Source organism: Gopherus flavomarginatus, chromosome 10 (genome assembly GCF_025201925.1).
Source record: "Gopherus flavomarginatus isolate rGopFla2 chromosome 10, rGopFla2.mat.asm, whole genome shotgun sequence".
Classification (NCBI taxonomy): Eukaryota; Metazoa; Chordata; order Testudines; family Testudinidae; genus Gopherus; species Gopherus flavomarginatus.
This window is the reverse complement of record NC_066626.1, coordinates 35,988,853-35,999,116: the sequence shown is the minus strand read 5'-3', so window position 1 is coordinate 35,999,116 and position 10,264 is coordinate 35,988,853. Positions and strand designations below refer to the sequence as shown.

The 10,264-nt window shown below is 46.9% G+C and overlaps 1 protein-coding gene across 3 annotated transcripts in view; it reads left to right on the top strand.

The window, feature by feature from the left end:
- Positions 1 to 7,280: 7,280 nt before the first annotated feature.
- ITGA4 (integrin subunit alpha 4) overlaps positions 7,281 to 10,264 on the top strand; it is a 56,915-nt gene continuing 53,931 nt past the window's right edge. For 2 of the 3 annotated variants that reach the window (XM_050916406.1, XM_050916403.1), the window contains exons 1-2: positions 7,645 to 8,412; positions 8,958 to 9,079. In XM_050916406.1, coding sequence (XP_050772363.1) covers positions 8,210 to 8,412; positions 8,958 to 9,079 — 325 coding nt within the window. In that variant the 5' untranslated portion in view covers positions 7,645 to 8,209. Of the gene's footprint in view, positions 7,371 to 7,644; positions 8,413 to 8,957; positions 9,080 to 10,264 lie in introns of those variants that run through there. The other variant, XM_050916405.1, reaches the window with a different exon arrangement.

Sequence of the window (10,264 nt, the reverse complement as noted above, 5' to 3'; positions counted from 1 at the left end):
AGCTGAAAGTCATGCAAAGGTGTTTTCTGTGAAAGGTGCAGATGGAGCAGAAAGAAATGCACTTCAGAACATGAGCCCTTTCGGGAAGAATCTCTGCCAAGATATGCTCTTTCATTAAAGGTGTATCTTTAATTCCTGGAGACACCAGGCCAGTCCTGGAGGGTTGGCAACACTAGGATTGACTGTAGCTGGGTGAGAGGCAGGAAGTCAGCGGACAGTGTGGCCCTTTGAGGGAACAGAGACTGAGGGGCACAGAAAGCACTGCAAGAGAAGACTTGGAAATTGTGAGAAAGGAAACTGACCACTGTTGTTTGCTTCTACTGTATTCAAAGAAACAGGACTTGGTATACTTTCTTTGAAAATAAACAGGATTGCACCAAAGAAATACCCAACTCTTATCAACAGCTTTTCCCCTCTAATAGAAACAACTCTGCGAGGCCCCAAATATTAGCTAATTCAGTGGTCCCCAAACTGTGGAGTTTTCCCCTGAAGGGGTTGCAGAAGAATGTTCTGTGGGGCGTGGCAGGGTCCGGGCTAGCCTCCATTGGGAGCAGGAAGGGAGCACCACCCAACCCCACTCTGACCCCAGCTCTGCTCCAGACCCAGCTGAGGCCCCAATTTTGGCTCCTGGCCCTGCTCCAGGTTGCAGTTCCCAGGCCCAACTCTGACTGCGTCTCCTGGCCACAGCTCCGGCCACGGCTCCGGCCTCTGACCTTGCTCCCAGGGGTGTGTGTGTGTGCAATCAGATTACATTACAAGTAAGGGGTGGGCATGACATAAAAAGTCTGTGGACCACTGAGCTAACCCCTCAGGTCAAAACAGTAGTATTTCCTCCTAACGTCTAAGCAAGAGCTTGAAATACCAATTTTGACCCACACTTATTTTGCTAATAGTGCTCTCAGGAAGCTCTAAGAACAATGAAGAAATCTTTCTGGCTCATGAACGTCAATGGAGCTATGGTGATTTACAGTAGCTGAGGATCTGTTTAAGCAGTTTTCCTACCTTTGGAACATACACTATGAAGTACTGCATATGAGCCAACAGTGTTACCTTAAGAGGTAGCTGAGCAGTACTCTTGCTGCTATATAAGTAATTATTTATGGTATAAAATATTACTAATAGCCAAATAAGGGCCTGATCTTGCAAGGTGCTGAACAACTCCTGGAAGTGCTGAGTGTCTTCAACTCCCGTTGGACTGAAGTCAATTGAAGGCACTCAGCACTTCACAAAAGGGGACACCAAGATGATGCACAAATACAGTAGAACCCATTTTATGTCACTTTTCCATTACCTTCAGCGCCGTTGATTGTTCTCCTTAGTGACAAGATTTTACGCTTTACACTTGGTAATCCATTTTCCTCACTCTTCTGACCACTGGAGTAATGACACCCAGTAATGTCAGCCTCTCTCTGAACCCCAATGCTTTCATAGTATCTGTACAATAGCCCCATCCCTGCAGTATTTTGCTGCTTTTATGCAACTTAGCCATATAAATACAAGTGCTTTATTTCTCTGAATTCTATAAATGCTACAGCTGATGCACAGTCAGAGGCCACGAGAGTTACTGCAATTCCAGTCTCCTCATCAAAACTTCCATGGAACATGTCAATATACTTGTGTGCCCATGCAATACTACAATCCACCTTTCCTGGACATGTTTCAAACCACCATGGCTAAGCACTATAATGGTTGAAATAATTGCAGTTTTCAAATTATAAAACAACATTTCAAACATTTCTGCAAAATGAAACAACTGTTGTGGAAAACATTTGAGAACAAGGTAAACACACAGAAAATAAGACCAACTGGCTCAGCTCATAGGTATCACACACTTTTTTTTTTCAGTGCTGTTCTGTACGCAACAGATAACATGGAGGACTGCAAGCTTCTGTCCATTAATGCACTGATATCATGCAGTAGGTCTGTATGTAAAGCACTACTAGCAGCTCTGTGGCATCTCCCTTCTCCTCTTATAGCCCCTACCCAGTCAAGCCTCTGTGAATTGGGGGGCTAAGACATATTGGGACAGAAAGGGCCAGGTCTGGGGAGCAGTTATCCAATATGACATATTCCTCTCCCAAATCAGAATACTTGTAGCAGAAATTAATACCATATTGACTTTGGCTGTGTGCTGTCCTATCTCCATAGTATCTTACAAGCACTCAGGGAGGGAAAGGAATCTACCTTTCAACCAGCCAAAGCCCAAATGTGGGAAACATTTATTAATCCAGGAAATTTCAAATGCTATGCTATTCATTCCTTTAGAGTATATAAGTCTTTCTATAACCGCCCTTTGATTAGTCTGTATTTCTGATGTAAATAATTTTGAACAAGAGAAGTGAGGGGGACATCAAATTTGCATAAAACTAGGATAATTTGGTACTAAACAGTGAATTTACCAAGCAGAGTTTTTTAGGTCCTCTTTCTCCTTCATGTGTGGGGTTTTATCATGGGCGTGCAGGGAAAGGCCTACATGCACACACTCTGAACTCTAGTGATAGCCAGCAGAGTCAACTGGAATGAAGGAGATTGCAAGCATTTATGGGTCTAATTATGTTATTGAAACACATATATAGCAAGACACTTCATAACAAGTTGTGAATACTTGTAGTGGCCTGCCAAGTGTCACATCTCTTGCATGACACTCCCACATTTTACTTCAACATCATACTGTCCCGCATAGCAGCAATGATTTCATGCACAGTTGTGGAGAGAACTTAGCAGCAAAGGGAATAGGGTTGGCTTTTTAAGGGGATGAGTTGGGAGGCAAGAGGAAAATAAGTGGCTGCTTTCCCCCATATTCAGTGTCTCCTACTTGATCATTTGTTTCCAAAAATCAGTGGAGAACAAAAAAGACAAAAACAAAGGAATGGAAAGGGAGGAAAAGGAAAAGAAGGAATGGATCTGGGAGGGGAAAGGAGAGCAACATCTCAGTTTCCATCTGCTAGAAATTAATAAAAAATTTCTAAAAAGTCAGATCAAATATTTTCAAATTTGTCAGAGGTCCTTCTTCTCTGAAATGTTACCCACTTTTTAGCTGCCAGGTCAGTCAAGGAGCCATGACAAGCATTGTTGTTAATGTGGAGAGAGCCCCATAGGTTCACTCAACTAGCTGTGATTTGTTACAACTTCCTGGCTCATACGATCCTCCCTAATTTAGATTTCCTGCAGGCCTAGAACAAAGATTTGTGTATATCCTGGAACCCTAGCAAATGGGGGGTGTCTCGCAAAACATTAAAAACTCTACTATTGAGCTATGATTATTAAAGCTGATTCAGCACAAAGCTGATTTTATTCACACTGGCATGAACCTTGCCAAAACTGACTGCTGCTGGAAATTTGGGTCCCTCTAAGTCACATCAGCTCACATGTTTTGGGATTGTTCCAGGATACAATCCTTTTTGGCTGAAGTAGGCAGGAAAAGTAATATGATAATGGATATTTCGTTAAAAATTACACCTGTTAAATATTTACAACAGCCCTTTCTCCCCACATCAGCTGCTGAGACCCAAGCTATGTAAAGAAGAACCAGAATCCAACCCAGGAGAGAGCTGCTACCCAGGGCTCCCTCAGAACTCACCCCAACCATTCCTGGCCCAATCACCTCCAAGTGCCTATGCTCCCCACCACTCATCAGTGTCCCTTTCCCCTTCTACTTCTGACCACAGTCCAAGATCCCCCTGATGCTCCTGCTGGCTGAAACCTCTGATGCTGTTGTCCTCTCTGGTGCTTGTGACCTCTTTTTTTCTCTCCTGCTACTCCTCCTCCCAACATGCCGAGCTTTGGACCATGCATCTTAGGGTACTTCTACACTACCCACTGGATTGGTGGGTGGTTACTGATTTATCGGGGATCGATTTATCGCGTCTAATGTAGATGAGATAAATCAATCCCTGATCATTCTGCCGTCAACTCTGGAACTCCATCACGGCGAGAGGCGGAAGTGGAGTTGATGGGGGAGTGGCGGCCGTCGATCTTGCACTGTGAGGACATGAAGCAAGTGATTCTAAGTCGATCTAAGATATGTCGACTTCAGCTATGTTATTCTCGTAGCTGAAGCTGCGTCTTAGATCGATCCCCACTCCCCCCGCAGTGTAGACCGGGCCTTATAGTCAGGCCTCAGAAGCTGTGCAACAAGTAGGGTTGGATTGCTTCTGGGGGAAAGGCCAAGTATTGGCAGGGGAAAACTTCTTCTTATTAGGGAAGAAGTAGTTCCTCTTGCCTATGGAATTTCTTGAGTAAATAAAGAACCCAAGGTCCTGGTCCCAGAGCTTCTCCAAGGACCTGCTTATAGAAGGTAGGGCCCAGACCCCAACTCCTCCTCCCACAGGGCTTCTGTTAGGAGTCCCTTCTCCCACCTATCCTTCCTTGGATGGGAGGGTCTGTGCCCCTCTGGCTGCCACCTCTCCATATTGGTCTAAGCCCCTCTGCTTCAGGTATCTCTCCCCACTGCTGGCAGAGTCTGAATCCCTTCATCCTCTTGCCCCCATTTCTCCCTGTCAAGGCTGATTCCCCACTCTGATGCCCACAAGGATTCTAAAAATTAATACTGGCCACTCCAGGCTTGTATTAAACTCCCAAGGTTACAGTTTTTCTCTGACCTTGGATTGGTAGATGCTGCCACCACCCGAGTGCAGAAACCCTTCAAGAACTCAGGAAGGCACATTTGGGAATTCCTTCCTGTGGGTACGTCTACACTACAGGATAAATTCGAATTAGCTTAAACCGATTTTATAAAACAGATATTATAAAGTCGATTGTGCGCGTCCGCACTGGGCACATTAATTGGTGGTGTGTGTCCGTGGTCTGAGGCTAGCGTCGATTTCTGGAGCGGTGCACTGTGGGTAGCTACTGTAAAAGAATGAGGCCAATAACATCGATTTGCATCCACAGTAACCCTAAATCGATATAGTAATATCGATTTTAGTGTTACTCCTCTTGTTTTGTAGGAGTACAGAAATCGATTTAAAGAGCCCTTTAAATCGATATAAAGAGCAGTGTAGTGTGGACGAGTGCAGCGTTAAATCGATTTAACGCTGTTAAAATCGGTTTAACAGCATAGTGTGGACCAGGCCTGTGTGATTCCCTCAAGCTCTTTCACACACACACCCTCCAGGGAAGAGCTGAGAAAGAAAAAAAAAAAAAAAAAAAAAAAGGAAATCAGCTGTTGCCACCAGCTAATTAAAAAAAGTGCACAAACCTCTTAAGACAAAAAAAATCCAATTCTGATCTTTAAAAAATAAATTTGATTAACAAATGAGAGACATAAATCCACACCGTGTAGAGGTCAAGCATAGGAGTTTATTACACACAGCGCTGGCAGAGTGTCACCTTGTTTATTAGACTGCCAATCAATTGATTACAATAGAATATATAGATTTTCCATGGGCAGGAGAAAGTGATGGGGTAGGCAGTTCCACACTCCAGGATAGGTTTTGCAGCAAGACAAGATAGCACATTAGCCAATGGTTAAAAGGTTACATAATGTCTCCGCCCATGGTCTCAAATTAACAAGTTAACATTTAATTAATACTTTGATAAAATGTTATTAGTATAAAATATATATATTGATTTCTGATTTGGGGTCCATAGGAATGGAGCAACTCCTTTGATTGTCCAACAGGTACATTCCTAGGGGTTAAAGCAAACAAACAGCGAAAGTATATGGCAATAAAGATTGTCCCCTTTATGTCTTAAGGCAGGCATTGGTCCCTGGGAAGAGAGGCGGAAGGATGCCATATCTTATACTGACATGTGCCAACTTTTCATAAACTTAAGGTTGGATCTGTGGGAAGAACGTTCCCTACAGAAGAGACTGACACAATAGGAACAGGGATCCTGTGTTCAATTAGCAACTCTGAATAAGACACAATTATTTAGTTCTTAGCTCCAACACCTGGCAATTTCCTGACCAGGCCTATTTTAGCAAAAACAAGATTATCTGTTTACCCCAGTTTTCTATTAGCTAATTACTATTTGCTAGGCCTCTGGTCTCTAGACCAAACTCTGGACTTTGGGTCTGAGAAAGAGCTGGCACAATCCATATACCAGGTTGTTATATAAAATGCACATGGATTTTAACCCTTCAACAAAAAATAAAGAATAAAAGAAAATACATCTGGGAACTCAAATTATTGCTAGATTAAAAAAAAAAAACAAAAAACCTACAAGGATTAAGTATCAAGAATAGCTTTCTTGAGGTCCAGTTTAAAGGTTGCAAGTAAAACAAAAGCACCTGGGGTTAGCACAGAGAAATCCACAAGCCATAAAGAAATAAAAGAAATAAACCTAATCTCATCTTCTAGACATTTCCTGAGCTACTTACATATCTGGGGTTTTAAATTGGTAGTTTTTAGGTATGATACTGATGATTTTTCATACCTGGTCCAAACTTCTTACAGGATAGCCCTGCCCTGCCTGCCTCTCCCTAGGAGAACAACAACAGAGAGGCAAAATGGGAGTCTTGTTCCGATTTGTAAACGTTCTAGCCTTCCCATTGGCTCTTTTGGCCAGGTGCCCACTCATTTCCTTTTAGCTATGCATAGCAGTGAGACTTTTTAACCCTTTACAGGCAGATCAATTAGAGAATAGCTACTAAGAGGGATTTTACAGCTACTGGGTGGGTATCCACAAAAGGGAGCTAACCCCACCCCATTTATCACACTCCCCAAAACCTGTTGCTCACTCTGAGTCCCTCTGGTCCCTGGGCCCTTTTCACTGCTTGAGGTCCTGAGCCCCTCCCTTACCTTTCCTCCCTGCCCAGGTCCTTTGCTTTCATGCAGGGAGGGATTAGAAGGTGGGGCCCCCTCTTCTGTCTGTAATTCTCCTCCATCTTCCATAGCTGCTGCTGGGCCCCAGGGGCAGAAGTGTCCTTGGCAGTTCCCATCTGACAGGGGCAACTGGCATTTTGCATTTTGCAGGGAGGAGTAATAATTTCTGTTGGGGTGGGAGGAAGGTTAAAAACTCTTTGGGAAGCACCCCTTGTACTCCCCCTACTGAAATATTTCTCTGCCCCCCCCCATCTCCTCATTGCTTCCCAGTCTCCCTCCTGTCCTGCTGGTTACCTTCCTGCTGAGGGGCAAGGCAGTTGTGTGCAGCTCCGAGGTGATATCTGTCACAAGTGACAAAGCTCAGCATCTCCCCAGCAATGGGAGCACGTGCAGGGTGGCCTAGCCTCGGAGCAGGTGCAGGGTGGTAGTGGGGGGCAGGGGCGTGGGAGCACGTGGGGGGGGGTCTGATCTGAGAGCACATGCAGGGTGGCCTAGCCTGGGAGCAGATGCAGGGTGGTAGTGGGGGGCTGAAGCGTGGGAGCATGTGCCTGAGAGTGTGTGTCTGGGAGCATGTGCAGGGTGGCTCTGGCCTGGGAGCAGGTGCAGGGTGGTAATGCGGGGCTGGGGTGTGGGAGCACGTGGGAGGGCTCTGACTTGGGATCAGGTGCAGGGTGGTAGTGGGGGACGGCGGTGGGGGGTGCCTGGGAGCAGGTGCAGGGTGGTAGTGGGGGGCTGGGGCGTGGGAGCACGTGGGGGGTGTGTGCCTGGGAGCATGTGCAGGGTGGTAATGGGGAGCTGGGGCGTGGGAGCACGTGGGGGGGCTCTGACCTGGGAGCAGGTGGTAGTGGGGGGCTGGGGCGTAGGAGCACGTGTGTGAGGGTGTGTGCAGGGTGGCTCTGACCCAGGAGCAGGTGTAGGATGGCATAAGGGGCTTGACATGGGGTCGGTGGGTAACGCTGCCCGCGCTCCCCGGCCCGGGACAATGCTGCTTCCCCAGGGCAAGAGGGGAGCATCGCTCTGCGGCCAGCAGCAGCGGGCCGGGGGCTGGGCTCCTCCCTGCCTGGGGGACTCCCATTGGTGAGCAGCAGCGCCCGGAGCCTGCCCCCAGCTTGGCCGTTGTGCTGCACACGCTGCCCGAGGGGGAAGCGGAATGAGGGGCTTTCGCCCGCCCACCGCCCAGGCTTTCCAGGCGGCCCCTTGCCCAGCCCCTCACTACACCGCCGCTGCTGGGCTGCGCAGCGCGCGAGCTGCAGCCCCGGACCCCCTGCCCCCAGCTGCCCGGGCCGCCCGCCCGCCCGCCGGCGCCGCAGAGAGAGGGCGGGGAGGGAAACAGCGCGGGAGCTACAAGCGAGCTGGCTCGGCCCCCCAGCGCAGGGGCTGCTCCCCGGCCTGAGCCCGGCGCGCGGCGGGTGTAAGCTGGCCGCGCTCTGCGAGGAGCCATGCGGGGCCGGGCGAGGCTGCCAGGGGGGCTCGCCTCAGGAGGGGCTCCCGTGTGGGCTGCGCTGCTCCTGCTCCTGGGCCGCTGCATGAGGGCTGCCCACGCCTACAACCTGGACACCCAGCGCCCCGTGGTCTTCAAGGGGCGCAGTGGGACGTTATTTGGCTATTCGGTTGTGCTGCACAGTCATGGCCCTAGTAGATGGTAAGTGTCGCTCGCCAGGCGACTTCTCAGCTCTCTGTCACTCTGGCTGCTGCCTGGGAAACCGCTGGGAACTTTCCTAACAGCAGTGACCCAACTAGCCCCACTCTGCTCCTCGCTGATCTGAGCGGGCAGTGACTGCCGCCCCGCTGCTCCCGTTCTAACCCGCGGCACCCCGAGGAAAGGGTCACTCGGTGAGATCTGCCCAAGCACTTCTTCTTCCAGGGACGGCTTCAAATCTGAACCTCATTCAGATTGTTCCAGCTCGCGCAATCCTGCGTCCGATTAAAGTTACAGTAACTTTTTGGCTACTCCATTACATGGGGCATCCACTTACAGCATTCCCGCTGCAAAGAAACCGAGGACGTTGGGAAGCAGTTTCTTTTCGTTTGCCATGACACAGTTGCTTATTGCGGACGTTTGCACCCTGGGTGCAGAAGAGCATGAAACTCGTCTCTAATTCTCCTGGGTACTGGGGGCGGGGGGCTGCCTTTTAGTGTTTGCATTTCTGTTGTCGGGGGTTAATTTTTTTTTCTCCTCACTTTCAGGTTGGTTGTGGGAGCCCCTAAAGCCAACTGGTTGGCAAATAGCTCTGTGGTCAATCCAGGTGCAATTTTCAGATGCAGGATCGGGAGCAACCCCAGTGGGACTTGTGAACAGCTCCAGATGGGTGAGTTGAACGGTGTTTGCACCTGAAGATGATGTTACCACTTCAGCGAAGAACTCCAAGCTTGCTTGCCACTTATAGTTGAATACAGAAGCTAGCCAGCCACTACAACTCTCTTATTTAGAAGAAGCAAAGTGCACACTTATGTTCCCTCGATTCCTCAACGGTTATAACTGACAAAATAAACAACTAATAGAATTTTCCCAGACGCATGGAGAAATATTGGATTGTCTCAATAAATGCTCCTCCTTCCACTATTTTATAAATACTTTCAAACCATCTTAGTGGCTATTTATCATTAAAAAACCTGTACAACATAGCCCAATTTTGATCTGACTAAAACAAACCTTCTTCAACTTATACCACTGCTTGCAATAATATAAGAACCTAGAGATGTCCTCTATGTGCTTATTTCACATTTTTGTCTCATTTTGATATTTCATAAATTAGCATTTATATTTACTATTCAGTAATATAAAAGATGAAAGCTTTTATAAATGTAGATTCAATTATTTAAAATATAAATCCTAAAAAATCTAGATTTTAAAAACGCTGTCTTTTTCTTACCAATAGAAAGGAATACAATAAAATTAGATTTAAAAAAATGATTTAACCCTGAATTGAAATGACAGTTCTCATCTTCATGTTTATTTTTCTTTCCATATTTTGCTTTCAGCATCTATGATTCAAAAGGCTGTGAGAATTTAAATTAAACCTCTGTTATTTCCCGCCCTGAGAAAGTAGTTCAATCTTCTGAACTGAGGGCAACTGTAATTAAAGTCAGTGGGGAAAAGAAAAGAAGTTTCTAAATTATGCTCTGGAGTTTCTCTCTAAAACATTTCAGTTCCCAACCCATGATGAAGTAACTGGAATGTTTTTTTCAGATTAATTGCTAATGGCATACAGGCAACTATATGTATCCTGCTCCAAGTATATGATTTTCGTACAGAATGCAGCAGTCCATCTGGTAAAGGAAACAGGTTGCTGTGAACACATCACCCCTGTCTTCTGCCCTTGTCCTCCTTAACTACAGAGTCCGGTTCCATGTCTGTCTCCTGTAATCAGAGCTATGCATGAGATTGCCCTGCGCTACCTGAAATATCGTCTCTCCCACGTCCATTGTGATCCACTGAAACCATGAAACTCAGCCAATAGGGGAGGTTTGGGAGCGCAGGAAACAGCTTTCAA